We start from the raw sequence: 25,835 nt of genomic DNA, 5'->3' as shown, positions 1-25,835 counted from the left end.
TAAGCCTATTTCTTTTGAAGGTACCAAATAAAAATCCAGTACAGATAAAACAAATACTGGACTACTGCATCTGATCTAAGTCACGAAGACAGTCCTGGTAAAGTGTGTCTTTTTCATAATGTAAGCCACAAAAGGCAATGGATGCTGCAGGGAAAAAATTCCACAGCAAGGAGTTGCGAAGTGTTTGACAAGAGTGAGCTTTGAGCACCCCACACTTCTCTACTCATTTTTGGGACAGTCTTCCTAGACGGGGCCATACAAGCTTGTATAATACACACATGGAATCTGGAGAGGGGTGATGGACTGTTCCAGGCCTGGGCTTTAATCAGCCAAATTTATGGTGGGGCACTTAGTTTTGCCCTCCGTTAAACTCTTATCCCAGGAAGTGGGGCTGCAGACAGCCTAACCTAGATTTAGGCAGATGTCGAAAGAGGTATTGCCCAAGGAGACATTTAGCTTCTCTAGACAACAACTGTAAGTATATTTTCCGCTGGAGTGCCATCCTCTCCTCCATTGTTCCCAAATTTTAATTTAGTTATTTGCTGCTATAAAAAGGGCTGTGTGTTGCTAGCACTAGGCAAATAGTTATTATACCTATGTAAAAATGTATTATTGTTTTTGCACAAAAACTATTTAGCACAAGGCAGACCTGCAAAAAATGTTCTTTGAAAAATGGTTATGTAATTAAAGCAGCTAACCTAGCTCTTTTGGAGTAGGAATATGAATATCCAGAACTGTGGTAGCTGGGGGTTCTGATGGAGAACTCCTCTGGCCAAAGTCATCCTGTTTAGTTCCAGAGAGTGGCAGTGAGATACGTTCTAGGGAAGAACAGAAAAGCAGCTGTCAACGCATCTTTGCGGCTGGGTCCCATAACCTTTGCTGAAATCACCTATATAAAAACAACAATCCAAAGACTGTACAACAGCCTATTAAAATTTAGCCTAACATACGGAAGAGTTGTTGCCTTTTTTTTTTTTTTTTTTTAAAAACACACACACACTAGGTATATGAAATTTGGCTCCATGAATACAAGCTTCTTCAGAGCCACCACAAGCATTTAGCCCTTCCTTCCTCTCTCTAACAAACATGAAGGGTACATCAGAACAGCAAATGCTAAGTAGCTTTGGGAGTTTAGCAGACTTTTCCCTTGTTTGCACTTAATTCACCTTCACAGAGTAAAAAGATGTATTTCATCCTAATGTATTTATGATTGGTATTTGTTCACATAGCAATATACTGCCCCAAGATTCATGAAGAGCCACTAACCCGTCACAGATGCATCTGATCTCTCTCTTTTGTTCTTGCTGTCATCTAGTTGCTCAAATGATGAAGCCATTTCTGAAGCTTTACTCTCACTTGGAATTAGCAGGATGCCCTGTCAATAGAAATCAGATCAGAAGCGAATGCAGATTGAAGAACAATATATCTCAGACTAAAATATTAAAAGATTTCAGAGCGAGGTATGCAACATTCCAAAATGTAGCTCAATCCCACACCCTTCAACATGGTATCAATTCTAGTTTCACAACAGTTACTCACTTCCTTTACAGCAATAAATGACTTCCTTTGCTGCTGTGGCTCTCTCTCTTCTATCGACGAAGCAGTTTTAAATGGAGCAGCATTTTCTTCAGACTGAACTGCAGTTGAGAGTGGCTGCAGTGAAACATCAAAGATCTTTTCATAGTAAGTTACGAGCAGCTCCACCACCCGAGCTTGATATGGATAGTCCACAAGCGAAGAGAGAGAAACCGCGGCGTCTGTCTGACGTGGTCTGATTAGAGTTGGGCCAAATATTATGCCAAGATTGCTAGCTGACATTTTATTTTCATCAGATTGTTCAGTCACTCTGTATAAAAGCAAATGTGTCAGGTTACAAAGGGTTTTTACTTCTTCGGAAATAATACTAGAGATATTCTACTTTTTCAGTAACTATTCAGAAAAGAACTACAAAGCCCACACATGGGTTGGCTGCTCTTACCTACAACCAGGAAGGCAGTATTCAGCATGAAAGGTCTTTTCCAATTCAGCTTATGAAAAGTACATTAGAAGTGACTTGTGCCAGATACCATTAATCAGGATGTGGCAGGAGACATCCAACACATATTATACTTTTTATAAGGTTTGTTTCAGCTTTGCAGTTCACCTTTAAGATGTCAATCAGTATCATTCTGGGCACACAGTATTGTGCACTCCTATTGATGAATAAATACAATGTGATTCTTAAACTTAAAGGTGGACTTAAGTGTACATGTAACTTCTTAAAAATGTTTCCAAGGCCAAACTTTTCAGCAGTGGGTGCCTAAATAAGTTTGATCTGATTCTCAAGGGTACTGAGCACCCTTGGCTCCTATTTATTTCAGTGATATTTGTGGGTACTCAGCAGCTCTGGTAAATCAGGCAATAAGTCTGACTTTCCCTTGGTTATCGTGAAGCTGTGGCCGGAGAGCTCCTACACAAAACTGTTATCTAACAGCATGCACCAGTTTAACAACCAGCCCTATCATGTAACCTAACTATATGATATCAGCCTTACCATAGGAGCCTTGAGCTGATGCTGAAGATGGGAAAGCAAAGTTGGAAAATGGTTGTTAAAAATGTACAAGGTAGTTCTGCAAAGTTCTGCATTTTTTTAAAAAATATGCATTAAAAAAAAAAAAAGATCCTGATTCACCCACTGTATCCAAGCCATGTTCCCAGGTAGCGAAGTGGTAGCTGCAGGGAGTCAGTTGTAGCTCCATGATTCAGAGCCACCTGACCCCTGTGCCCATAGAGAATTGGTGTAGTGGAGCTCTGCTCCACCATTCCCCCTCCTCAGAATGTATTATATGCTGGGGTGGGAGAGACAATGGAGTCCCCTCCAACTGCTATATACAGGCAAAGAGTTTCCCTGCACAGGAAGAATTCTCCACTGACCATCTCCAGCTGCTCTAAGGCTTACAGGATTGCAAACTGGCTCCTAGTCATTTAAAATTATATATATTTTGCAACTCTACATCACCACTTGATGTTAACCTGACCCTCCTTTCCTCTCCCCCACTCCCCACAGTTCACCTCCATGCTCTAGTTACATTCTGTGGTAGCTAGGACCTTACAGAACAGTGTAGAATGACAGAACAGGAGGTGGTTGGCCATAGCTCCAGGGAACCAAAAAATGAAGATGCGCAGGTTTAGTGTTCCCGATATGTTGAATGCCCAAACAGCAGTATTGGTAAGGAAGCAGCTTTCAGCACATCAGGTTAGGAAAAGAAAAAACCCACTGTTGGCTGACAACCAGGATGGGACAACCAAACGCTGGTCTCAATAAACAAAATATAAATTTATGTCTTGCCTGCTGGTCAAGACACCAACCTGCCTCTGAAGGGCCAGTCAGTCATTACATTCAGGCGCATCCAAATGCAGATCTGCCTCTTTCCAGAGGAAGATTAGCAATTCAGAAGAAATGGAAGATTCATCTTTTGTTTTTTGCCGGCCACTTTGCCAAAATTTCTTCTCTGGCAACAGCACGTGGCTACATACATAAACCCTCTGTTTGAGGTGCAGCATGGGGTACAATTGCTATTTAGGAGAAAAAAAAAATCAGGAGGCCAGTTCTCATTTGCAGGCAACACACCCAGAAAGTCTACATTCAGGTCACAGCAGTGGTTTACCCTTAAGGAACACAAACTAATCTTGAAAATAAATGAAGCTACATGCACAAATGAAACCCTGTAATTTTCAGGACAGACATCCAAAACTGTGGGCACATTACCTTAAAAAAAAGTTTCTTAGCCTGCAGTACATAACACTGCTTATTTTTCAAAACAACATTTGCAGGTTACCTTTAAGGTCTGTCTCTCACCTATGAAGATGTCCTACAAGGTATTGAAGAGTGTTATAGTTTGGTATAGGCAGCTGTTTGAGGAGATCTTTCATTTTAATGATTATTCTGTTCAGTTCAATACAAACTGACTGTCTTTTCTTTGATCTGGGGCTAGTCTGTTTCATGACCAGTTCCTCATTAACATTCTGACTCTCTTTCGCAAGTCCAATGAATTCGTTGTAAAGCCGAAACAAAATCAAAGGTTCTGGGAGCTAAGGGAATAAGAATATGTTAGAAATATATTCATGTCTACATTTTACCTTGTCTATTTCCTTCCTGTCTACTACCAACTGCTGTCTAGTCTAGAGCCTTTCCTTTCCTGGAAGGGTTATTTAATTATTGCTCTTAGAATTCTCACCACAATTTAGCAAATAGAGGCCTGGATTAAAAAACAAAACATTCCTATCAAAATACCATGGCGTGCTAGTAAACAACAGCTTCAAATAATTAATATTCATGGTAAAGAGGCACATATTACATCAACAGTGACTGTTACGGAGTAGCATATTATTGTAACATTGCACATGTGTGCAGACACACACTAAGACACTGAAGTAGTACAATATCTTATATTATACCACATATTGCTGCTAAATTTGGACCATAATTGTTACAAAAACAATTTTAACATAGCTTTCTAACATTTCTATTGTTTTTGTTCTTTTTAAAATTCCAATGAAAATGTTCTCCAATTAAATATTCCCTTGCTTTGCGTTGCAGTAGTTCATGAGAATCTGAAGAGAGTCTCAAAAGGACAACAGCATAAAAAAGATTAAGTGACTTGGACTATTTTCATTGCCCATGCTCAGACACAAAATCGCAAAATTAAACAGATCTTTTAAAAATTAGTTTTAATCATCAGCAGTGTTAATAATAGGATTTAACTCAGGGTCTCTAAACAATGTTATAGCACTTTCTTTGAACTCTCACTAACATGGTGGGTACTGGAAGTCTCAAGTACCATCAGTACCTTTAAGAATGTACTGCTCTTCCTTTGGACACCTACCCTCCTTTAAAATTTGGACACACTTCCTCTCACAATTTTATCATTGAATCTAAAAACTAACACTGATACCATGGCCATCTCCTGAATAATCACTGTAACTGTGTGCTGGTTTATTGGTAGGATACACCATTTGCCAAGGACCAAGTTGAGAAGGCAAACCAGTTTTACCTGTGACTCCAAACAGATTTGAAGCAAAGTCTCCAGATATGAAAGGCTGGAACATTAACCCATTATTTCAACTGGCCTCACAAAATACAGCACTTCTGGGGGATTACTGTACTTCTTGGGTGGCTAAAGTCACTCTGCCTCACAATACACCTCAGGCATGTAATAATCCCCCAGAAATCCATAGCCAGTCAGATTTTACAGCCTAATTGTACTGAAATTAAACTTTAACACCACAAAGAATGCGCTTCAAGGTAAAAATGTTTTCCTAGAACTTGAAAGTGTTCTAATTACAGGTTTCTAGCACGTGTGTGTGTGTGTGTGTGTGTGTGTGTGTGTGTGTGTGTTTTCAGCACATAAGAATCATTCGTAACAGCCAGGCCTAGCTAGAACTATACTGAAAGGATTAGACACATGGGAAGTAACAAGACAGCAGGTAGTCATGTTACTTATTTTCAGATTTTCCTTTGAAGTGATTCTAATTAAAATTCAGTCTTCGTATAGTGCCACAAGAAATCCTAATTTTAATGAACAGAGATTTTGACTATCTGTTAAAGTAGCAGTAAAAGGCTATGGTGGCATTTTGAAAAGCACCTAAGAAACTTAATGAGCACAAATCCCATTGGAAGCCATTGGGACGTGTGTTCCTAAGTCACTTAGGCACTTTTAAAGCTTTCAGATGGAATTTTCAAAACATCTTTCTTCCCCAAAGAAAATGGTCTAATCCTGCTGTATTGACCATTTTATGGAACATGACACTCGTTTATAGGAGTTTAATCCAAACTTTTTGGTTAGACCTTTAATAAATGTGGCTGCCACTTAAGGGGCTGGATTGTCCTTTCACATGAACTTTCATGAATGTCAAAAAGGTGCATCATGCCCTCAAATTAATTTTAAAAACTAAACCTCACTAGAAAGTGGCTACAGGAAAAAAAAAAACTTCCACAAATGGCATCAATACTTATGTATACTTCCTTGAGTGGAAAAGCACAATATAGTATCAATTCTAATGATAGTTTCATTAATTCCATTGCCTAGCACCATGAAATCCAATCTGCAGAGTGAAAATACAGATATTCTATTCAACAATTTTCTTCAACAATTACAGGGCTACTGAAGGAAGCATTTTTCTCCACTCATGGAAGAAGAGGTTTGCTATAACAATAGCTTTGCTTTGCTGTCTGAACTCTAGAGTGGTCAGAGTACATACCTGGCGAAGGTATAATTTAAGGACGTTACTGATGTCATGTGCATAGAGCTCTGACAGTTCCACCAAGTCCTTTCCATTTTCAAAAGCTTGACAAAGCTTTTCAACTCTTGATTTGGCTCCATTCACACGATAGATACCCTGAAATGGGGAAAAATCAATCAAAAAACAAAACAAAGAAAAATTGTTTTTTGCTCTAACTGCAACTGTGAAACACAGATTTGAATTTGACAGTACAGTATTATCAGTTTAAACGATTTTTAGACAAGATTGTTAATATTTAATCTTTATAATGTTGAGTTAAGCTGTACCTTTACATTCAGGGCTCTGCTTTCAATTTCAGAGGTACATTTTTTGATGATGAAAGGGACGCCGTCAGGGACACTTTTAGCAGCGTGAGCAAATTCCACCCCAAACAAATGAAGTCTTCCATGCAGTTTTTTGTGCCCACACTGAATAGCTAAAGTCTCTAAACATTTCTTGTGGCAAGTGAGTGAGCACTACAAGAAATAAGGGACATAAGAAAAATGATGTCATATATCTCAACATAATTGGACAGCACTAATGTTTCATATTTAGAGTTTGTTATCCCATATGTTGTCTAGAGGGCAAGTTTACAGTTCTGTAGGGCCTTGCTCTTTGGCTACATGTTAAGGCTAAAAGGTCACAACATTGTCTGAGAATTTGTAGCTTATTGCTACCAAAAGAATACCAGTGTTAAACTTCCCATTCATCTTCACATGAATGCCAACAATCAGCAGCTGTACAATATACTGCAGTGTTTTCCAACCTCTTACCTCCTCACATTCTGCCCCATGGAATACCACTAGGCTGTCACATTCTCTGCATTTAGATGGAGCCCTCAACTTTCGCAGCTTGTGTGTTAGAGCTGCCTTGGACAGAAGAGTATTTCTAAAAGGTCCTGGTGAACTGGCAATTTCAGACGTTAAATCATTTAAACCTTGAAACAGAATTTTGCTGTTACGATAGTTTCCAAAAATAACTGGTCAAACATACATTATGAGGATACAGCATAAGTTAAATTACTCCATAACCAGTAATCACCTTTGAGGAAATAACTATTACACCAAACCTGTGAAAGCAATACTACATTATATAGCCTGCACAATACATAGAAATTAATAGCTGAATAATCAGCCCTAATATAAACTTTAATCCATCATACACCTGACCCTCGCTAGAACGCAGGATTTGGGATCCATGTGCGGTACTGTGTTAACGCGGGAACTGCGTTAAAATGAAATGCAATTAAAAAGTAATTAAATTTGGGATCTATGGCCGCGCCCGTGTTATATGCGAATTCGCGCTATACAGATGCGCATTCTAGTGAAGGTCCGGTGTATTAGTAAATGGTCTCATATAGAGTTCAATTTTGTGCCCATGATCAACTATGGATTTAAATGATGGCACTTAGATTTCTAACTGATTACCCCTATCATTCAGGCAGCTAGCTGCGCAAGTTCCATCATATGTGCCCAAATAATTGTACATACAGAATCGGAAGCTGCCTTTAGAGAATTTGGCCTATAATGGTTAAAATACTCTAGAAATCCTTTGACTAATGCTTCTTCACTGCCATAAATTTATTCAAATTTTATATGCAGACACAAAAGAGAATATCAAAATACACAGACCTCTAAATAATTCTATTCCACTCCTATGACCCCAGAGGATTGTATTTTAGAGTTCTAGAAAAACTGTGCCATCACTGGTAATTCTTGTGATTTGTTATTTACTGTAACTAAGTTTTTATTCAAATTAATGTTGACAAACCTTAAAAACACAAAATCTTACTCATAATTTTGTGTTTTCAGGTTTTATGAAATATAAGAAAACAGTCTAGAAGCTCAAGTGGTATTTGGTTTTGTTTCTCCAATGCTGTCATTGTCAAAAAACTCCTCATGTCAATCTAACAGTGTGTTTTTCACATTTAAGCTGGGGGATCAAACATGATGCTAAGCCAACTGGACTTAAAAAGAATAAAACCTCAGTTAACATCCTAAACATTTGGATCTTGCAGATAACTCTTTCTCCTTGTCTGGGTATTGTACCTGGCAATATAGAGAAGACCCAAATACTTGAGATCCAGCAGTGTAGCTCTTGCTGTGAGCACTAATGCTGAAAACCCCTTGGCATCAGATGCAGAGATAACATGAGCTAAGGGTGATCAATGAAGCACCATCATTAGGAGTGTTCAAATGAAGATAGTACATTAATCTAAATATAGAGAGGACAATACTGCACTACTCCATAGAAATTAACTAGATGACCAAGGTGGTCCTTTTTGGCTGTGTATAAACAATTTTGTGAGCATGTCAACTGTAGATGGATTCAGTTTGATTTTACACAGAGCAGCTAAAAACACAATCACCCTTAAGACCAACAAAAGCCTTCCACTAACTCACTACAATGTAGGGTTCAGAAACATAGCACATTACCACAGTCTGAAGGAGAAGGTGGTTCCCTTTCATCAAGATCATCTGCAGATGACATAGTGCCAGTAGACGGTGTTCGGGGAAGCCTTCTCTTAAAATCCGCTATGGAAGAGAAGACATTCAGACTCTTGAAAATACAACCTGCCCAACTGCGTATTCTCAATATGGGCTCAATCTAACTTCCACTAAAATGAATCGGAATTCTTACACTGACAAAGAGTCTCTGGGTTAGGTTCAATGAGAGGATTTCAAATCCATGTATAATTGGGAATGAGCTGTACCTGGACTAGCAGATGGAGAATCCATGGATCGTGATTCACTGCTTCCTCCTGCACTTTCAGAGTCACTGCACATTCCTCCACTTTGGTTGCCAACTGACCACGATCTGAATGGTGGGAGTCCTCGCGCTGCTTTAAAAAAACAAAACACTAAGACCTAAACACAGCGTGCTGTGAATGCTCTTAACTGAGGGGATCTTCAAGCAGGGTTGTAGAAAAAGAGGAATATTACTGCAAGCTAAGCAAGCCAAGTTACATAAAAAATCTCCACTGAAAATAAAGTTGTTGCATGTATTCTTGAAAAAGTTTTACAGTATGTATGTGCTGTGAATGCTCTTAACTGAGGGGATCTTCAAGCAGGGTTGTAGAAAAAGAGGAATATTACTGCAAGCTAAGCAAGCCAAGTTACATAAAAAATCTCCACTGAAAATAAAGTTGTTGCATGTATTCTTGAAAAAGTTTTACAGTATGTATAAAAACAAGTTTTAGAAACTTGCCATTAGTCATGTTTTAGTGACCAGCTGAAACCAAAGAGGTATTCTTTAAGCGTTAGATTAAAAAGCATCTTAAAATTGCTTGTTTTACTCTATTATTGAAACAAACATTTTAATACATAAATTTATTATGAAGATGTGCCGAGACTTGCATTTCACTCTTTTTGGCAATGAAACTAGATTGCTCAGCTAGTCAGTTTTACAACTGATTTATATGCACTAGCACACATGCCGTGTTTAGGATGCAAACAAAGCTTTATTTAAAATACAGCTTTTTTTTTTTGTTAAATGCTATATTGTGGGCCTAAGTTACTTAGCAAAGCTCTTCTAAAAAAATGTTGGTACCTATTACCTATCATATGGTACATCCAATTACTGGCAATTGGACACATCATAGTCACACCTGCTTAAGATGACCTTTCTATTTAGAAATGGAAGCCTAATGAAATATGGAAAGCCTACCTTGGATATCTGTGCTGCTAGAAGACCTCTTCTCCCCAGGTTTTTGGGAACGACAGTAAGATGGGCTTCCAATATCTTCTAAAGACTGGGTGGGAAAGTCTCCTGAACACTGGGATAAGTTTCCATGTGATGCATGGGCACTGTTTGTTGGTTGTTTGCTAAAAGCCCTTTAAACAAAAAAAAACACTCATTGGAAAGGGGCCTGAATATAGTATTCAATTAAAAACTCCCAAGGCATTAAAATGCTTAATATTTTTACCGTTCACATCAATGGCAATCTCAGAGTGTATCATGGCAAATATTTAGGGCCAACTATTGCTTGTCAATTACATCAGGGGAGTTGCACCTATGTAATAGAGCAGAATTTGGCTCTTGGTATTCACGTACCAGTAGTACTTCTCATACAATCAATCTTTGAAATGTCTCCATGAGGTGATTATTACCCCTACTTTGCAGATCGTGAAGTTACAGCAAAAGTTAACAGATTTGTCCAAGACTAGAGGAATTCAGTGGAGGATCTGAGATTAGACCTCAGCAGTTCCTGCCTCCTAGTCCTGTACTCCCCTTTAAGGCTTTGTCTACACTGGCAAGTGAACGACAAAAGTTTTGTCGTTCAGAGGTGTTACACCCCCCTGAAAGACAAAAGTTTTGTGAAGGAAAAGCACCAGTGTGAACATCATTTTGTTGGCAGGAGCGCTCTCCTGCCGACAAAGCTACCGGCGCTCATTGGGGGTGAAAGATTTTTGCCACTGGGAGAGCTGTTTCTTGCCTACAAACAGTGGTTACGCTGCGCGCCTTTTAGCTTTGAGCAGGGGGTTGGACTAGATGACCTCCTGAGGTCCCTTCGAACCCTGATATTCTATGATTCTATGACTTTAATAAGGATCAGAACAGTTAGACTATTTACTATATTTTTAGGAGTACATAAGAGACTTCACAGTGCTGCAGAAAAATTCTAGTCTGTGGTAAGTCTGCTCTCAAGATGCAAGGAAAGAAAGCAGTTAATCTAATTAGTCTAAAACACTGAAGCACCCTAAGGACAAAATGGCTTACTGGCCAGCTGTAGCCTTAGGAAAGCCTGCGCTTAATCAGCTCTCCTCTACCCAGGAGAAGGGAATTGTTTTGAAGCCTTCTTTACAAGAGAGCAGTTATAATAGAGTGTTTTGGTAAATACAATTCTGAAGAATAATTAAAAGTGACCATTTCAAGTGCACGAGGAATCACAAAGCCACGTGGAAAAAAAGAGTAGCATGGTGTGGAAAAAAAGAATCAGCTGTGAAACACACAAACGCTAGGAGGTAAATATGCAGTGGTTTTAGAATGCCATTCCCACTGACTTTTTGGGTAGTCGCATAGCTAAAGCCCCTTAACTCTGAAAATTCACGAGTATGGGTCTAAATTAATGGAAGGCAGGACATTTACAGACAAGTGCTAAGAATCTCAGCCTTAACTTTGAATTTCCTGGCGTTGGCTGGTGCAAGTCGGACTCAAGCATTACCTTTCTGTATTTAGTTTCCCTTTTGAAACAGGATGACAACACTTTCATGTAGAACTGTGAAAACAGAGTTTGGAATGGCTATTTTTTGCTCTTAAATTGTGAAGTGCCACAATGACAATTTTACACTGAGTTTAAAAGACTGAAAGGCATTTAGCCTATTGACGTGCTCAGTTGAGATGCTGTTTTGCAGGCTTTCCACTAAAGCATGATACATAACCAGAATTTGAGGTGAAACAGTAAAAGTTCCCATAGTACCCAGAAAAGGGTACTCGTTTGGGGTAAGTGTTCTAATACAGTTGTGATTAAGGCAGCCATCCCAAACTCATGCCAATAAAAGCTTTATGTCATTATTAACAATTCGTTATTACAGTAACATCTAGGCTACACCAGATCAGGGCACTATTATGCTAGAGGCTGGACAAACACACAGTACATTCCATTTATTAGTGATGCCGATATTAACTTAAATTTAATAGCAACATTTTGTCAGGAACCAATCCCATCTCATTGACTTTAACTGTTAATGGGATTTGGATATTGGCAACAGACATGTCACTTCCTAACAACTTTGGGGGGTGGGGGGAGGGTGCTCGGAGGAAAAGAAAGGCCACAGCCACAGGCAGGTTTGTGGGGCTGCAGGGAAGGAAGTGCTGGGGCTGAATAGAAGCTTCCCTTGCATTCTCTAGGCTGCGTCCTGCCCTGGCACCAGTGGCTTGAGCCCAGCACGTCCCAGAACTTTTTCCCCTGGCTGCAGCAAACATGCCTGCAATTGGGGACCTACCGGCCACACAGGAGATAATAGACTGGGGCACCTGCATCTCTCCCCAACGGGGGAACCCTGCTGGAGTCCTGGCACTGTGGGCTCAGATGGGAGACTGCAGGCAGGGCAGCGGCAGAGAGTGGAACTGCAGCCTGGATGTCAGGGCACTGAGGGCCAGTGGAGGTGCACAGTACCTCTCCCTGCACTCTCTAAGCTGCGTCCTGCCCTGGGGACCCAGGTTCTGCACATCCCAGTACTTCCTTGGCTGCAACCCTGCAGGCAAGTTTGCAGGCCTGCAGCCATGGAAAGAAGTCCTGGGGCATACCAAGCACTGGCCACAGGCAGATCTGCAGGACTGCAGCCACAGAAGGCACGTCCCACTGCTTCCTTCCCTGGCTGCAGCCCTGCAAACCTGCCTTCTGCTTAGTAGCTATTTCCAGATAATGGCAACTTTTTGCTGGGAACCGAGAGGTTGCTAATAAGCGGAATTTACTGTACCCCAAAAATACTCCATGCAACAAAATGCTTGAAAACCTAAGACAATAGACAACCATGAGGATGTGGTGGCAGCAAAAGCTGCACAACCCATGTACTTCTGATACTTTCTCTCACTTCCACCTTCCAAGGTTGCTACACTAAACTCACGTTCACTCCTGTTACAGCATGTCTTACAAACTACACAAACAGTTCAAGATCAAGATCTTTCATATTACTAAGTAGCTACGCCTAGACATTAGCAAGTTGATTCTAGAGATTGAATCAAAACAATTTATCTATGTTCTCTCTAGTCCTAGTATAAATAAAGGGGAAAATACAACACTCCGCTGGGGATTTTAGTTATAGCATTGACGTACTAATTTAACGTAGTTACTGGATAATTCAGAGGGGCGTAAGTCACAACTCATGGTAAAATGGCAAGTTCTATTATACTCTTGAATGAATTTTGTTTCAATGCTAGGTGCATCCTTCTGTAAACATTTTCCTCACATTTAATTTCAAGTAAACAAGTGTCATTAATATTAGCTCTCACCCATCAACCTGGGAACTCTGAATTTCAAAAGAACCTGATTCAATGGGAATGTCTTCTTTCGGCAAGCTTTTCACAAACTCCGAATACTGCTGTCCTGGGTCATAGAGCTTGGCGTTCTCACAGAGCGTCTGACAGTTAACTGGAAGAGATACAACCTGTGCATGCTGCATTTGGAACAGGTTAACTGTTGCCTGTTATGAAATAAAGATTAAAATAAAGTTTGGGGCATTTAAAAACATTTACGAGACAGTTTATATGTAATCTGCCCCTAAGTTAACTTTTATTAGGGGAAAAAAATCATTAACCCACTTTATTTACTCAAACAAGCTTGCCAACTCTATCATTATAAATATTTTCTAATACTGGACTGGTCAGAGAAAACCCTATGCTCTGAGTGTCCCTAAACCCCTGAATGCCAGAAGCTGGGACTGGACAACAGGTGAGGATCATTTGATAATTTCCCTATTCTGTTCATTCCTTCTGAAGTATCTGGCACTTGTCACTGTCGAAAGACAGGGTACTGGGATAGACAGACTGTTCTTCTGACCGAGTATGGTCATTCTTACGTTCCCCAGGTTTCCAAGCACTAGTTGTACCCTCTTTATCCTCAATGTCCCAATCCGCTTTCCCTGTACATCTATCCCACCTCCAGCTGCTGAACACAGCACCAGTGTCTCTCCATTTGGATTGGTGTGACCAGCAGAGCTTTCTGTTCCTCCCATCAACAGGACAATAGCCTCTATCAGAGAGGAAGATTGGGAGTTCCGAACCCAGGTTGGCCTATATCCTATATTTTAAGGTAACAGATGACAAGATTTTCCCCAGGATGCAGACTAATTTAAAAGGATATTGGCTGAGGAGGTCCGCAGAGGGATCAAAGAAGGAATCCTCTCCTCACAGGCCAGGAAATAGGAGCAGAGCCACCCCTCATGTCTGCTATTGCAGCCTCAGGGTTACGGTAATCACTGCTGCACTTCCACCCTGCTCCAGAGGGGAGGGATTCTTGCTTTGTAGATTCGTATACCCGTGGCTCCACCACCATTACTGCTTTGCACTAGCAAGGAGGGAACCCCATACAGCTGAGTTTCACAATGTGAACAGATCTGGGTCCCATGGCTAAGTATATAAATACTATGTAGCAAAGCTGTTGTCCTCATTGTGCACTGAAATATCATCTCCTCCTCCTCTGCATTTTGTCTTTTCTAACAAAGTTTAAAGTAGCGAGTTAGTCTGCATAGTAGATTAGTCATCTAAAAGACCAAAGGAATAGGGCTTAGCTTCTCTCCCTCCTTCATCCGTCCTCAAACTAGTACCTGACTGATTATATTAACATGACAGCTTCTAGCCTTATGGAAGCAGCATTTCTAAATACAACCACCTTTTTGCTTATGCAGGCCTATTGAATTTCATATATTGTAGCCAATCAAAACTGAATTAATGGCAGCTTCAAACACATCAGTGTTAATGGGTTCAGAAGTGTACTTGTGTTAAGGTACTAGCTTTCATTTTGTACTCTTGAACACGGAAATGTCTTTTCTAACCCTCAAACGAAAACATAATTTGAACAAAAGCTGTACTCATGAGTAACAGGCACAAAGTAAACCCAGGGCAAAGGCTCTCTGCAATGATCAGTAGTGTTCATACAGAAGTTTACAAAAATCCCATCTACATTTAAAATTCTTGCAAGGCAGTAGTTTATGGGACCTTTCTATTATTTTCAATGGGATGCCACTACCACGAAAAAAAAACATTATTTTTAACTAGTCAGCACTGTAAGCTGGTATTCTTTTACTCTGTTACCCCTTTAGGTAAGTGTATCAACACCCTACTCCCATGAACAGCTATTTAAAGGTAATTTTCTAAAGCCTGACTTTCTTTTTGAGTTTAAAAGTAGTTTTTTAAAGGGTCTCCTTACAGCTTTAAGGGTAAGATCACACTGAAAAACAAGTTCCCGAAGCTGTGTTAAGATATCACTTTTGAAGCTTTCCAGATCATTTCGCTTTTCTTCAACTTCTGCCATGCTGGCTTTGTAGTGTTCACAGGCCTCTTCAGCCTAAAATTAAAAAAAAAAAAAAAAAAATACTGCAAAATATAGGTAACTGGTGGACCACAGAGCTTTGGTGCCAGAAATAAGCTAAGAAAAAAAAATGGATCAGCAAGCTTGTAATTGAGGGTTCCTATAAAAAAAATTAATATCTAAAAAAGCATGGATTACGGTAAATTACAAGCAAAACATGGGCTTTCTTCCCTCTCATTGTCCAAGCACAGGCAAAACCCAAGAACACTGTCATTGCAGAAAACACTTTTGGAATAAGCAAACAGAGCTCTTACTTTCTGAAGAGCCTCCTCTTCTAGCTTTCGCTTTTTCTCCAACTGTTTGCTGACATCTTTCACAAGACTGCTGCTTGAACTCAGATGTTCTTCCTCAGCACGACTGGTGGAGGATTTTGCCTTCTCATACTCCTCTTGACGCTGCAGGTACAGTAGCTTTGCTTTTCTTAGCGTAGCTTCTAGTTCTTGCTATACAATATACAGTGCAAAAGCAATGAAAATCTCTTTGCATCAAACAATGTAATTATGCAACTGGAAAAGAGGCTGCTATGTAAATGCCTCCATTTTACAGTGCTGACTACAAGCAACATTTGAGGAGCCTACACCCTACAGCATAACCCTATGGGTTATGAACTGCAGCCAATGAAAGCTGTGGGTGGCTTAATATGGGTTTAGCTGTCTAACTTTAGGCACTTAAGTTTGTAAGTTCTGGCCTGTATATTGAACAATTTTTGAAAATGTTGGACACTCAGTGATCAGTACACAGAAATACCAACCATTTTCTTCTGTTCTCGCTGCCAAAGTTCCTTGATATCTTTCCTTTGTTTATCCAACTCATTTTTTCTTCCTACGAGAGGCTAGATCAAAAGAAATTTATAAGCTATAATAATGAAGTCATATTTTGTTAGAAACTATGCTGCTATGCATTGTAACAGTTACACGAGAAATAAAATTTTACCTGCACAAATTTGTTAGTCTGGAGAGCAGCTGCTGTTTTTTGCCAAAGCTGACTATTCTCAATATCATTTTGAAACGCGTTTATGAATATGGATTGGAATGGCATGTAATCCTAGGATTAAAACAAAAAAGAAACTAGTAACATTGCAGGGTAGAAGACGAGGATGTAGTCATTCCAGATCCTAGTAGAATTGAACTAGATCCTCAGGTTTTTGCATGTGTGAAACCCAGAATGAAAGCTGTAACATGAAGGTTATTGTTATAATTTTTCTCTAACAATTTCACTTCCATTAAGAGAATACTTAAAAAGAGAAGGTTCCTACAGGTCTAAATTTTGTGGTTATTAAGCACACTGAAAAGCACCACACAAAATAGAAGCATGATGCAAGGTAGCTTTTGTAAGGAATGTAAGGAACTTTTACTGAAGTTAATTACATAAAGACCACTCTATACTTCCAATAGATATGTTTGGTCATCAACATTTCCACACAGAGTCAAATCAGATTCAGAAGGGTTGAGCTGATAATTTGTCACATAATCTCCTGTGTATTCACTTATACAAAAATTAACTCTTCAGTGCCCAGAACTGGGACTTCCAAGAGCAAGGAATTTATTTTAATTTTGACGTTGGATACCAGCCTAAATATCCCATTTGGTATTTAATTTAATTTTTTAAAACGTAAGAGAAGTTTTTAAAAAAATGGAATTAACGGAACACTCACCTGGGGTCCAACAATAGCTTTAACCGTTTCAGCCATTTTTGCTAAGTTTTTAGCACATTCCACTTCTGTGGGGGGAAAAATTGGATTTCACACAATAAAAGTTAACAGTATCAGCAACTGTACCAAACATGAAACTTTGTTTGCATTCTTATTTTAACAAAAAAGGGCAGACACACCATCTTCATTTTGTTACAATCTTTCAATTGCAGGAAATGGGTAACAGTTCTATTCACTTCAGTGAAACAGCTCCTAATTTAGAAATCAGATTATTGACAGCCCGCAGCACAAGCCTGACACCAGATTTAATTCCACCATGACAAAGCTGATTACATGCCAGAAAGAGCCACTCACCCAGGCTAAGTTTTTTTTCAATCCATGCGACTACATCCTTGGCATATTTTGACCAAGCTTTAGCATAAGACAGGGCCGACTCAATTCCACTGTCATTTCTTAGGAGCATGCTATCAACCTCTTCAGCCCGAAGATGTCCTGAAAATAAAATGTCAAATGCAAAGAAGTGAATTTTAGCCATGATCACACACTGACAGCGAAGCCAGTATAAGCCAACTGTGAACATTAAAGCAGCTCTGATCTAGAGTAGTTTTTTAATGCTAGTTGACTCTAAATAGGACTGACAGGGGTTTTAGAACAAATTAAAGGGTCACGGTATTTTATCTTGCCTAGCTGTATGGTCAGCATAGCTTTCTTTAAAAAAAAAAAAAAAAAAAAAAGTATAACCAAAAACACTAGTCTCAATTACACACAAATGTGGCTCAGTGCTAATCCATTTTTTCCAAAAAGTTAATAAGCACAAATATGGATTCTCTCTCAAAATTTAGATTTCTGAATTAATTTTTAGTCTTAATCTTAATATGGCTGATTAAAAACCCCCTGAAGTATTGAGTTTATTTAGAGAATATGTTCACAGATATGAACATATGCAAGATAAAATGTACAAATAAAGAAAGGTGCTCATTCATGTAAAAACATATACCTGTATCTTGAACATCTTCCCGTTCATGTAGTGATCCCACAGACTCCACAGAAAGGTTTTCAAAAGACTTGCAGGTAATAAAATAAAGTGTGTTAGAGCAGAATAGTCAAACCAAGGACCGAAAACATACTAACAAGAGGAGCTACCTGCCTTTAATTTTTCATAATTTATCACTGACCCAGCAAGAAACAGAGCTGGGCTGCTAACTATTCATGCTTAAGAACTTTTAAGCTCCTGAAACAGTTTAAATGTTAGGGAATTTTTACTTGTCTTTTAAACATTTTTGAGCAGTAGTCTTCTCATTGTTTAACAAAGCAGTTGACATTTACTGAATCCGCACATCCTACCCTACGCACAGACACAGACACGCACCTTTCAGCAAATCAATGGAGTTCTGGACAAGAATCAGGAAAGGGACAGAACTATGATAAACTTTTCCCCCACCCGCTCACCAGCATTCATTATGTGCATTAAGGCTAAGCACATAAACTTCCCAAAGAAGCGTTATGAAAAATCAAGAGAACCTGATAGAATTTCATCCAATTAATATGCTTAATGCTCATCATTATCAGAAAGGTTTCTGCTCTAAGAAGTTCTCTTTACTCCGCCCAGGAAATTTCCTCCAATATTCATTTACCCCTGTCTATGTTAGTTTTGTAAATGACTAAATTAATCCAAACAAATTCAGGCAGCAGTTTCATGGACAGTATAATATAGAATATAGAAGACACAAACATAACTGCAACTTACTTTGAGTGTTTAAAAGAACAGATTTGAATAAAACCAACTGTGGTGGATTTGACACTGGACACAGACTTAAGGTTAAACATATTATAACAGAGGTTCTCAATCTTTTTCTTTCTGAGGTCCCCCCAACATGCTATAAAAACTCCATGGCCCACCCGTGTCACAACTGTTTTTCTGTATATAAAAGCCAGGGCTAGCATGAGTGGATAGCAAGCAGGGCAACTGCCTGGGGCCCCATCGAAGCTACTTTGCTCAGGGGTTGGCTTCAGCCCTGGGTAGTGGGGCTCAGGGCCCCAGGCTTCAGCCCCATGCAGTGCAGCTTCGGCTTTATGCCCTGGGTCCCAGTGAGTCTAATGCTGGCCCTGCTTGGTGGACCCCCTGAAACCTGCTCACAGCCTCCCAGGGCCCCCAGCTGAGAACCACTGTATTATAAGATACCAATAGTAATATCACCATCAAGCTTTTTATATGGCACTTTTATCTCAGTGCAACTGACCATGGTAAAGTCTACTAACAAATCACTGCTCATTCATCCAGCCTCTTCCAACCCGTAATATGTAAGATGTATATCTGACTTCAATCATGGAGAGGGAATTAGAAATTACACAGGCAATCTCCTAACGGTTACTGTAGACTAGAGAGCCCCCAGTCCCATAACAGAGTGAAGTCACTGCATACCCTTCTACTTAAGTAGGGTTTTTTGTAGAGGGGCAGGAAGAAAGATATTCTCAGTGCAATAGGAGAAATCTATCCAAAGCTTCCAACCAAGAAGGTCTTGCAAGCAAAAAGGCAAAGGAATGCAGAATTTGGATCAAGTCAAAGACACGTAGTGATCCACTGCCACTCAGGAACTCTATATATTTCTCTGATTTCCTTCGGACTTTGGACTGGCAGGGTCTTCAAGTAGCTTATAAGTGGCACACAGCCTCTGGAGATGGATGAAGGCACAAATGTAAAAAGTTTGCCTTGCATCAGTGAAGGGACACCTTTATGAAATAGAAGTTGTGATTACATTTTCATCTGGAATGGACCTCTAGGCACCAGATCATTCTGGTCCAGACCCTCAGCTATTCCACTCCAAGTGCCAAAGTTCTTTCACCATATTCCTAGTACATCTAGTGATGGAGTCTTGCCGACTGCCGTAGGTAGACTCATTTCTCAACTAACCTCTGTCAGGTAGACAGTCCTCTCTTCCCACTTCTGCCCTCCCCACTCAATAAAGAACTTCTCTTCTAAGCTCAAGGGAGATCCTTTTGCTCATTTCAACTATTCTGAGGAATTTTTCCTTATCCTTTGTTACTCATTCACTTGTTAAGAGTAGTAAAGGTAGTAGACTTGCCTCTTAGTTCCTCTGCCAAATCCTATTTTCTGTTTAAAAACCTATGTTTTGCTCCCCTGTTTTGCCTCAATTTGCATGGAACTGCCTGTCTATAAATGGAAAACAACAAAAAATCACTATACACAAAGTGTATATTTACTTGGTGTATTTGGCAGCAAAGTTTTCTACTCTAAAAATAACACCTGTAGCTCAAAAAGATTAGTCACATCAGATAAAGTTTCAGACAAGAGGGATTTGATTGATATGTCCATGTTAGTTTAACCATCTATGACAATTAATTCCTACGTTTCTTCCCAACTCTGTTCTTTATATTACGGACTGCGGCAAAGTATGTTATTTTTAAATATGCACGCATACAATGACCTGGATCACATGCACTTGTATACACAACCATAATTTAGGGTGCATGTCCAACAAATCAAGCTTCCCCAGCTGCTCCAAAATTTGATCTATCTAATCACCCTCTCTCCCCTAAGGAAAGAAAAGGATAAAAAAAGGGGGGCCTTGAAATAGTGGTGAAACCTGGTGACCATTATGAACGGATATGATAAATTAGAGTCCCATAGTCATCTTGGTGCAGTTTCACTTCCTCCCTGGTTTTCTTCTTGCCCTGACATTTAGAAGTGTGCCGTCTTTGGCTCTCTTAACCAACTTCTGCATTTTTGTCTCTATAGGACTCATTTTATTCCCACAGATTTACTCTTATCCTGCAACTTCCCCATTCCTTAAAAGTCCCCTTTTTCCTCTTACAAGTCCTTTAATAAAAACGTTCCAGTAATTTCCACATTTTTCATCCACTGGTCTGATTACAGAATCCATTACCGCTATGATCTGACCCGCTGACGAAGCAAATGATTTCAATGAGGCTTGTATAATTAAGGGTTTGTGGGATTGGACTCTTTGCTCTACACTTTATGTTATTCTTCAGTAGTCTCCCTTTTTTTAAGATTCTGCCCAAGGCAAACTTCTTAGCAGGTCCCTTACTCTCTACAACTTTATCTATTAAGATACACAAAATTAAATAAGAGCTACACAAATTATGGGTACTTGGTCTAAGACTCCCGATCACCTCCAGGTTTAAGACATTCTCCCCTTTATCTTTTTCAATCATCATAAAAATTAACCCATTCTAGAAACTAAGCTAAACTTTAAGCACTACATGAGTAACTGAAGAAACACAAGCACTTCTAGAATTTAATTTGCAACAAGAGTTTGAAAATAAGTTTATCTATCAAATATGTTTACTTGTTTAGACAATTTTTCTTCCTGATTTTTCTAACTTTTCAAATGGAGATTAAAATCAACCACAGCCTGTTTCTGTTTTGGTAACTTCCTGGTTCAGGTTTTGGTAGCACTAGTTTTGTTAACAGTTTTGCAGACAGGAATACACTAACTTACACTACCTCGGACTGTCCATTCAGCTTCCAAGCAGAAACCACTGAAAGTTCTTCATGGATTTCCTAAGATTCCAAGGGGGCTTGTTTGCCAGTTAGTTTTAAGGCAGGTGAAATCTGTTTTCTAAATTATTTCAAAATTTCTTCACCAGTTCCATTATTGTTTGGTTTTTACGGTCTTTTCACCCCAACTTCATATTTTCTCATTCTCCTAATCATTTAGCTACATGACATTCATGATTTACTCTTTAGGATGCCCTCTGCACTTCCAAAGAAACCATGGTTAGGCACATTTGTCGAGGTCAAAGTATGTTATATAAGTACTTTCCTTGCCTGCATGGACAGAAAAATAAGTAATAATTCTGCGTTCAAAAGTAATTAACACACGTCTAAGTCCCTGATTAAACACTAGCAACATTTTTGAAAAATTTTCCCCACTGTTGCAGCTGAACAAGTGTTAACTTTGGGAGCCCCTTTATGTAGGTGGCCCACTGGCTGCCTTATCTAACTCTGTTGGGAACAAGTCTATACTGCATAATGCTGAAAACTGTTACAGTTGCTGGAAGCCTGTCTACATGAGGGCTTCTGAAATTAAACAAACCCCACTTTCCCTAGTGTAGACAAGGCCATGGAGAACAGTGTATTAGCCTTGCTATAACCATAGATCTCTAAAAGTTAAACGTCTCCCCCCCGCCCTTTTTTTTTTTTTTTTTTTTTTTTTTTTTACAGTACAGACAAGAAAACTTAACATAACAAGACTTGACCATAACAATGCTACAGAACTATATTTTAAAGATATTTTCTAGTAGCATAGACCGCGCCTAAAATCATGCACTTACATTTCAGCTTTCGTTCTTGATACTCTAATAGTTTGGATCATCATACACACTGATTCTTAACTATATTTTCTTGTATACAATATACACCGGGCATGGCTTACCAAGTTTTTATTTTTTTCCAGCCTGGACAGCACTGATAATATACTACATTTTATATATTTATTCATGGATCATTAAACTTGCGCTCTGTTTCTAGGCCCAAAATGCTTACTTTTAACAACCAGAACAAACTTTAAAAAAACCACACATTTTACTGGAATCAAACAATGTAATTGTTCTGTTGGATAAACTTATTTTAAACGTGAAATAATCTAAACAAGACTGGCAAAAGTGAAACATCACTGGTATTAAGAACATGAAAATATTTTATACACGGAAGCTTTAATGACACTATAAAATGGCATTTACATTTTAGCTGGTTTAATCATTCAGAAAATCATAAACAAATTAATCCAGAAACAAGGATATTCAAAATAAGATGGTGACTGAAAATTTCCTTTACAAACATGATTCCACACTCCCAAAAGAATGTGTTCAGCCTACCCGACTTCTACGAGATACAGGAAGTCCCAATGACGAACCATTGTCTACATCTCCCATAAGGAAGTCTGAAACACTGCCATGAAAAACAGAAAAAAACTGTTTCATTTGTTTGTTACTTCTGAGCAGAATTTCTACAAGTCACTCCAAACAGAAAGTTAGGTGCATATTAAAGAATCCATCTATCTATTTTTTTTAAAAGCTCTGCAAAACAGTATGCTCAAAAATAATCTATTTTATTTTAGCATACTCAATCTATCAAGTTTTTAAACTATCTACAAGAGCAACAAAATCCCAAGACTGCTCAAGGTGTAGTTTACTTAAGTTCATGTCTCAACCAAACTTTATCCAGAAGACAAATGAATATTTACTATTCGTCTGTATTAATTCTGTTCAGCATTATTCCTTTTAAATTCCAACCTATACCACTTACACGTTTCCAAAGGTGAATGCCAGCGTGTCAATAGATGAAAATATTTCACTGAAGAGTTCTCTCTTGTTTTCTTCATTCACTTCTTTGAAGTTCACAGCTTCGGAAACACACAGAATCCAAAGAAGAAAGAAATTGTTCATGTTTGCAAAGCATACAGGAAAATTCACACAACAATCTTGTAGAAATCATCTATAGACAAAGGTAACCCTATACTTCATGAGAGTATATTTCTAGAACTGTTTATAAAACATTATTTAGGAGCAAACTAATAAATGTAACTCAGGTTCAGGGCAAACAGACAAGCACAATAACCCAAAAAACCTCCAAACTGGGAATAAGGTTACCACCTTTCAATTCCCTACATTTCCCTATTCCCAGTTAAGGTCTGTGTGGAAGCTCCTTGGGGGAGGGGGAGGAGAGAGGAAGCGGGAGCAAAGGAGGAAGAATGGCCACTCACAGGAGCGATTCAGTCACCTACAAGGCAGTGGGAACACACATAAATGATTTAAATATTGATATAGGAAACTGCCTATCTTCCAAGCTGCTCAAGTAAGTCCAAACAGTTTACCAAAACAAAAGGGCTCCACACAAATATATTCCTATTTCATATCTGAAAACAGAAATCCTATATCTAGATGAGATGTCCAGGGAAATACCATACATTGTTTCCTTGGCAGAAACCTTCATTCACTACTAGCCCTGCAATCTGGTGACCCAGCTTAGTAACAGTTGTTCTGTTCCACTGTGCAAGTTGGAGGCAGTGGAGAGTACAGAGAAAAATCTCTCTACCACCATCACATGTGATTTTAAAATAGGAAAAGGGTAGGGTCGCTCTTCACACTATCTTGGTGTTTAACACTGTAGTATTAGAGCAACTGACCCTGACTAGGGCCTCAAGGTGCTACTGTAACACAAACAATAATGAGAAGGGAAAAATGATTTATTTTGGTAGCTTGTGTCAGTACCCTGGGGGTAGGAGTGAACTTCTTACAGGCGTAATCAAAAGCAAGCGGTGGCAGATAGACGAGGGGGAAAAGCAGGATTTTTTCTATCCTACTCCCAAATGAAACCCCCAGCAAGGATGCAAAGAGAAGTTTTCTTTCCGTTTCTCTCCAAAATACTCTCCCCTGAACCCGGGGTGGACCTTGGGTAGACAATCTTAGTGATTTGCCCAAGCCAATGGAATTTAGATTAATATCAATTCCTGAAGGCTTAATTGGGCAATGTTAAATTCTGGTTTACCCAGATGCCATAAAGTTTACACACACACACCTCGCCCCCCCGCACCTTTTGCAACGTTCACGACAATATTAACCCAACACAAATAATTCAACCAATTTGTATTTGTAGCTCTTCAAACATACAAAAATTTAAATATGGAAATAAACTCGCTGTATGTATTTCTAGAATCAGTAACTCCAACATTAAGTGAAAATTTAATTCATTGTACAGAAATTTCCTAATAAGCTTATGCTTTTTAAGACTTCAGCCTAAACTACATCAAGGCTTCCTGCCAGATGCTTAAACCCTAATGGGTCACCAAAACAAAGAACATACAGTAAGTAAATCAGGTATTCTCAGACTTCCTTTGTGAAAGGAAACGTTTTCACTAGTGAATTAACACAAATTCATTCCTCCCTCCTTGCATATACTCAGCATGCCAACTGATTTGCCAAAAACATTTTTAGAAGTGGTTTTTGAAGAAGCTAGCCTGACATTAAGCAGTCCTGTGCTGTATAACAATTCTTTGGCATATGAAGAACAAACATACTGTAATGAAATGGCAACAATAGTTTAATAGTAGTCACATGACAAAAATACCAGCAGTTACTACTGCAGTCATTGTTCCCTGTTAAGATCAAGGTTTCTCTCTCCCTTTCCATTTTATATTGTGTGATTAACATGAAAAATAACGCCTCTGGTACTTTTGAAGAAAAAGAAATACACGCTATAAAGTTCCACAGAGCAAACATATTAGATTACAAGTTATGAGTGGATTTGTAAAAATCAACAGAAGAAAACATTTTGAAAACCCTCAACTTTGCAGAAATAATCAAAGTCTATAAATAAAGTCTTCCAAACTTAATCATTAAGCAACAACATTTAACTAAAGGATTTATGAATTACCATCCATCCATGATTGGAAAAAAAACATTAAAATGCAAGCTCAAAATCCTGCCTATTTGAAAAATCATAAAATATATCAATTTATCAAACACAAAGGACTTACCATGAAAATATTTAATAAATCCTCAACCAAAATATCTTCAGAGAAGCAGTGCTTCTCTCTCACTGTATTAGTGAAACATTTAACATACAACCTCACCCTAAAGAAAGGCTGTCTGCACTAAGAATCAACTTTCCTGTTCCAGGAAAACTCATGCTCGTCTTGTTAGGCCTTCATTTTCAGTGATGGAAAAAACTTTCCCTTTCAGGATCCATCACATTAAGTGGGGTAACAAAAATTATATGACAAAAGAAGTTTCAGGACTCCCACCTCTCATCTAATAAGATTGCCAAAAAATCCTACCAATAAAGTTGGATATAGACAGCTTTCTTCATGTCTCTTACTAGTGCATTGCTGATGTACTTAACATCAACTT

At 38.9% G+C, this 25,835-nt stretch overlaps 1 protein-coding gene across 11 annotated transcripts in view; it reads right to left on the bottom strand.

Moving 5' to 3' along the window:
- Positions 1–25,835, bottom strand: part of ARHGAP29 (Rho GTPase activating protein 29) — a 95,435-nt gene that overhangs the window by 4,039 nt on the left and 65,561 nt on the right. For 4 of the 11 annotated variants that reach the window (XM_037906505.2, XM_043521486.1, XM_037906506.2 and 1 more), the window contains 20 exons: positions 23,233–23,329; positions 22,803–22,875; positions 17,941–18,007; positions 17,298–17,435; positions 16,947–17,011; positions 16,226–16,336; positions 16,044–16,124; positions 15,547–15,735; positions 15,131–15,268; positions 13,216–13,406; positions 9,928–10,094; positions 8,975–9,103; positions 8,697–8,795; positions 7,035–7,198; positions 6,549–6,737; positions 6,241–6,378; positions 3,839–4,071; positions 1,540–1,846; positions 1,267–1,375; positions 699–818 (listed from right to left, as the gene is read on the bottom strand). In XM_037906505.2, coding sequence (XP_037762433.1) covers positions 699–818; positions 1,267–1,375; positions 1,540–1,846; positions 3,839–4,071; positions 6,241–6,378; positions 6,549–6,737; positions 7,035–7,198; positions 8,697–8,795; positions 8,975–9,103; positions 9,928–10,094; positions 13,216–13,406; positions 15,131–15,268; positions 15,547–15,735; positions 16,044–16,124; positions 16,226–16,336; positions 16,947–17,011; positions 17,298–17,435; positions 17,941–18,007; positions 22,803–22,875; positions 23,233–23,329 — 2,805 coding nt within the window. The remainder of the gene's footprint in view (positions 1–698; positions 819–1,266; positions 1,376–1,539; positions 1,847–3,838; positions 4,072–6,240; positions 6,379–6,548; positions 6,738–7,034; positions 7,199–8,696; positions 8,796–8,974; positions 9,104–9,927; positions 10,095–13,215; positions 13,407–15,130; positions 15,269–15,546; positions 15,736–16,043; positions 16,125–16,225; positions 16,337–16,946; positions 17,012–17,297; positions 17,436–17,940; positions 18,008–22,802; positions 22,876–23,232; positions 23,330–25,835) is intronic. The other 7 variants (XM_037906507.2, XM_043521487.1, XM_043521488.1 and 4 more) reach the window with 5 other exon arrangements.

Source organism: Chelonia mydas, chromosome 8 (genome assembly GCF_015237465.2).
Source record: "Chelonia mydas isolate rCheMyd1 chromosome 8, rCheMyd1.pri.v2, whole genome shotgun sequence".
Lineage (NCBI taxonomy): Eukaryota > Metazoa > Chordata > Testudines > Cheloniidae > Chelonia > Chelonia mydas.
Note: the sequence above shows the minus strand (reverse complement) of the source record. Positions and strands in the feature narration are given on the sequence as shown.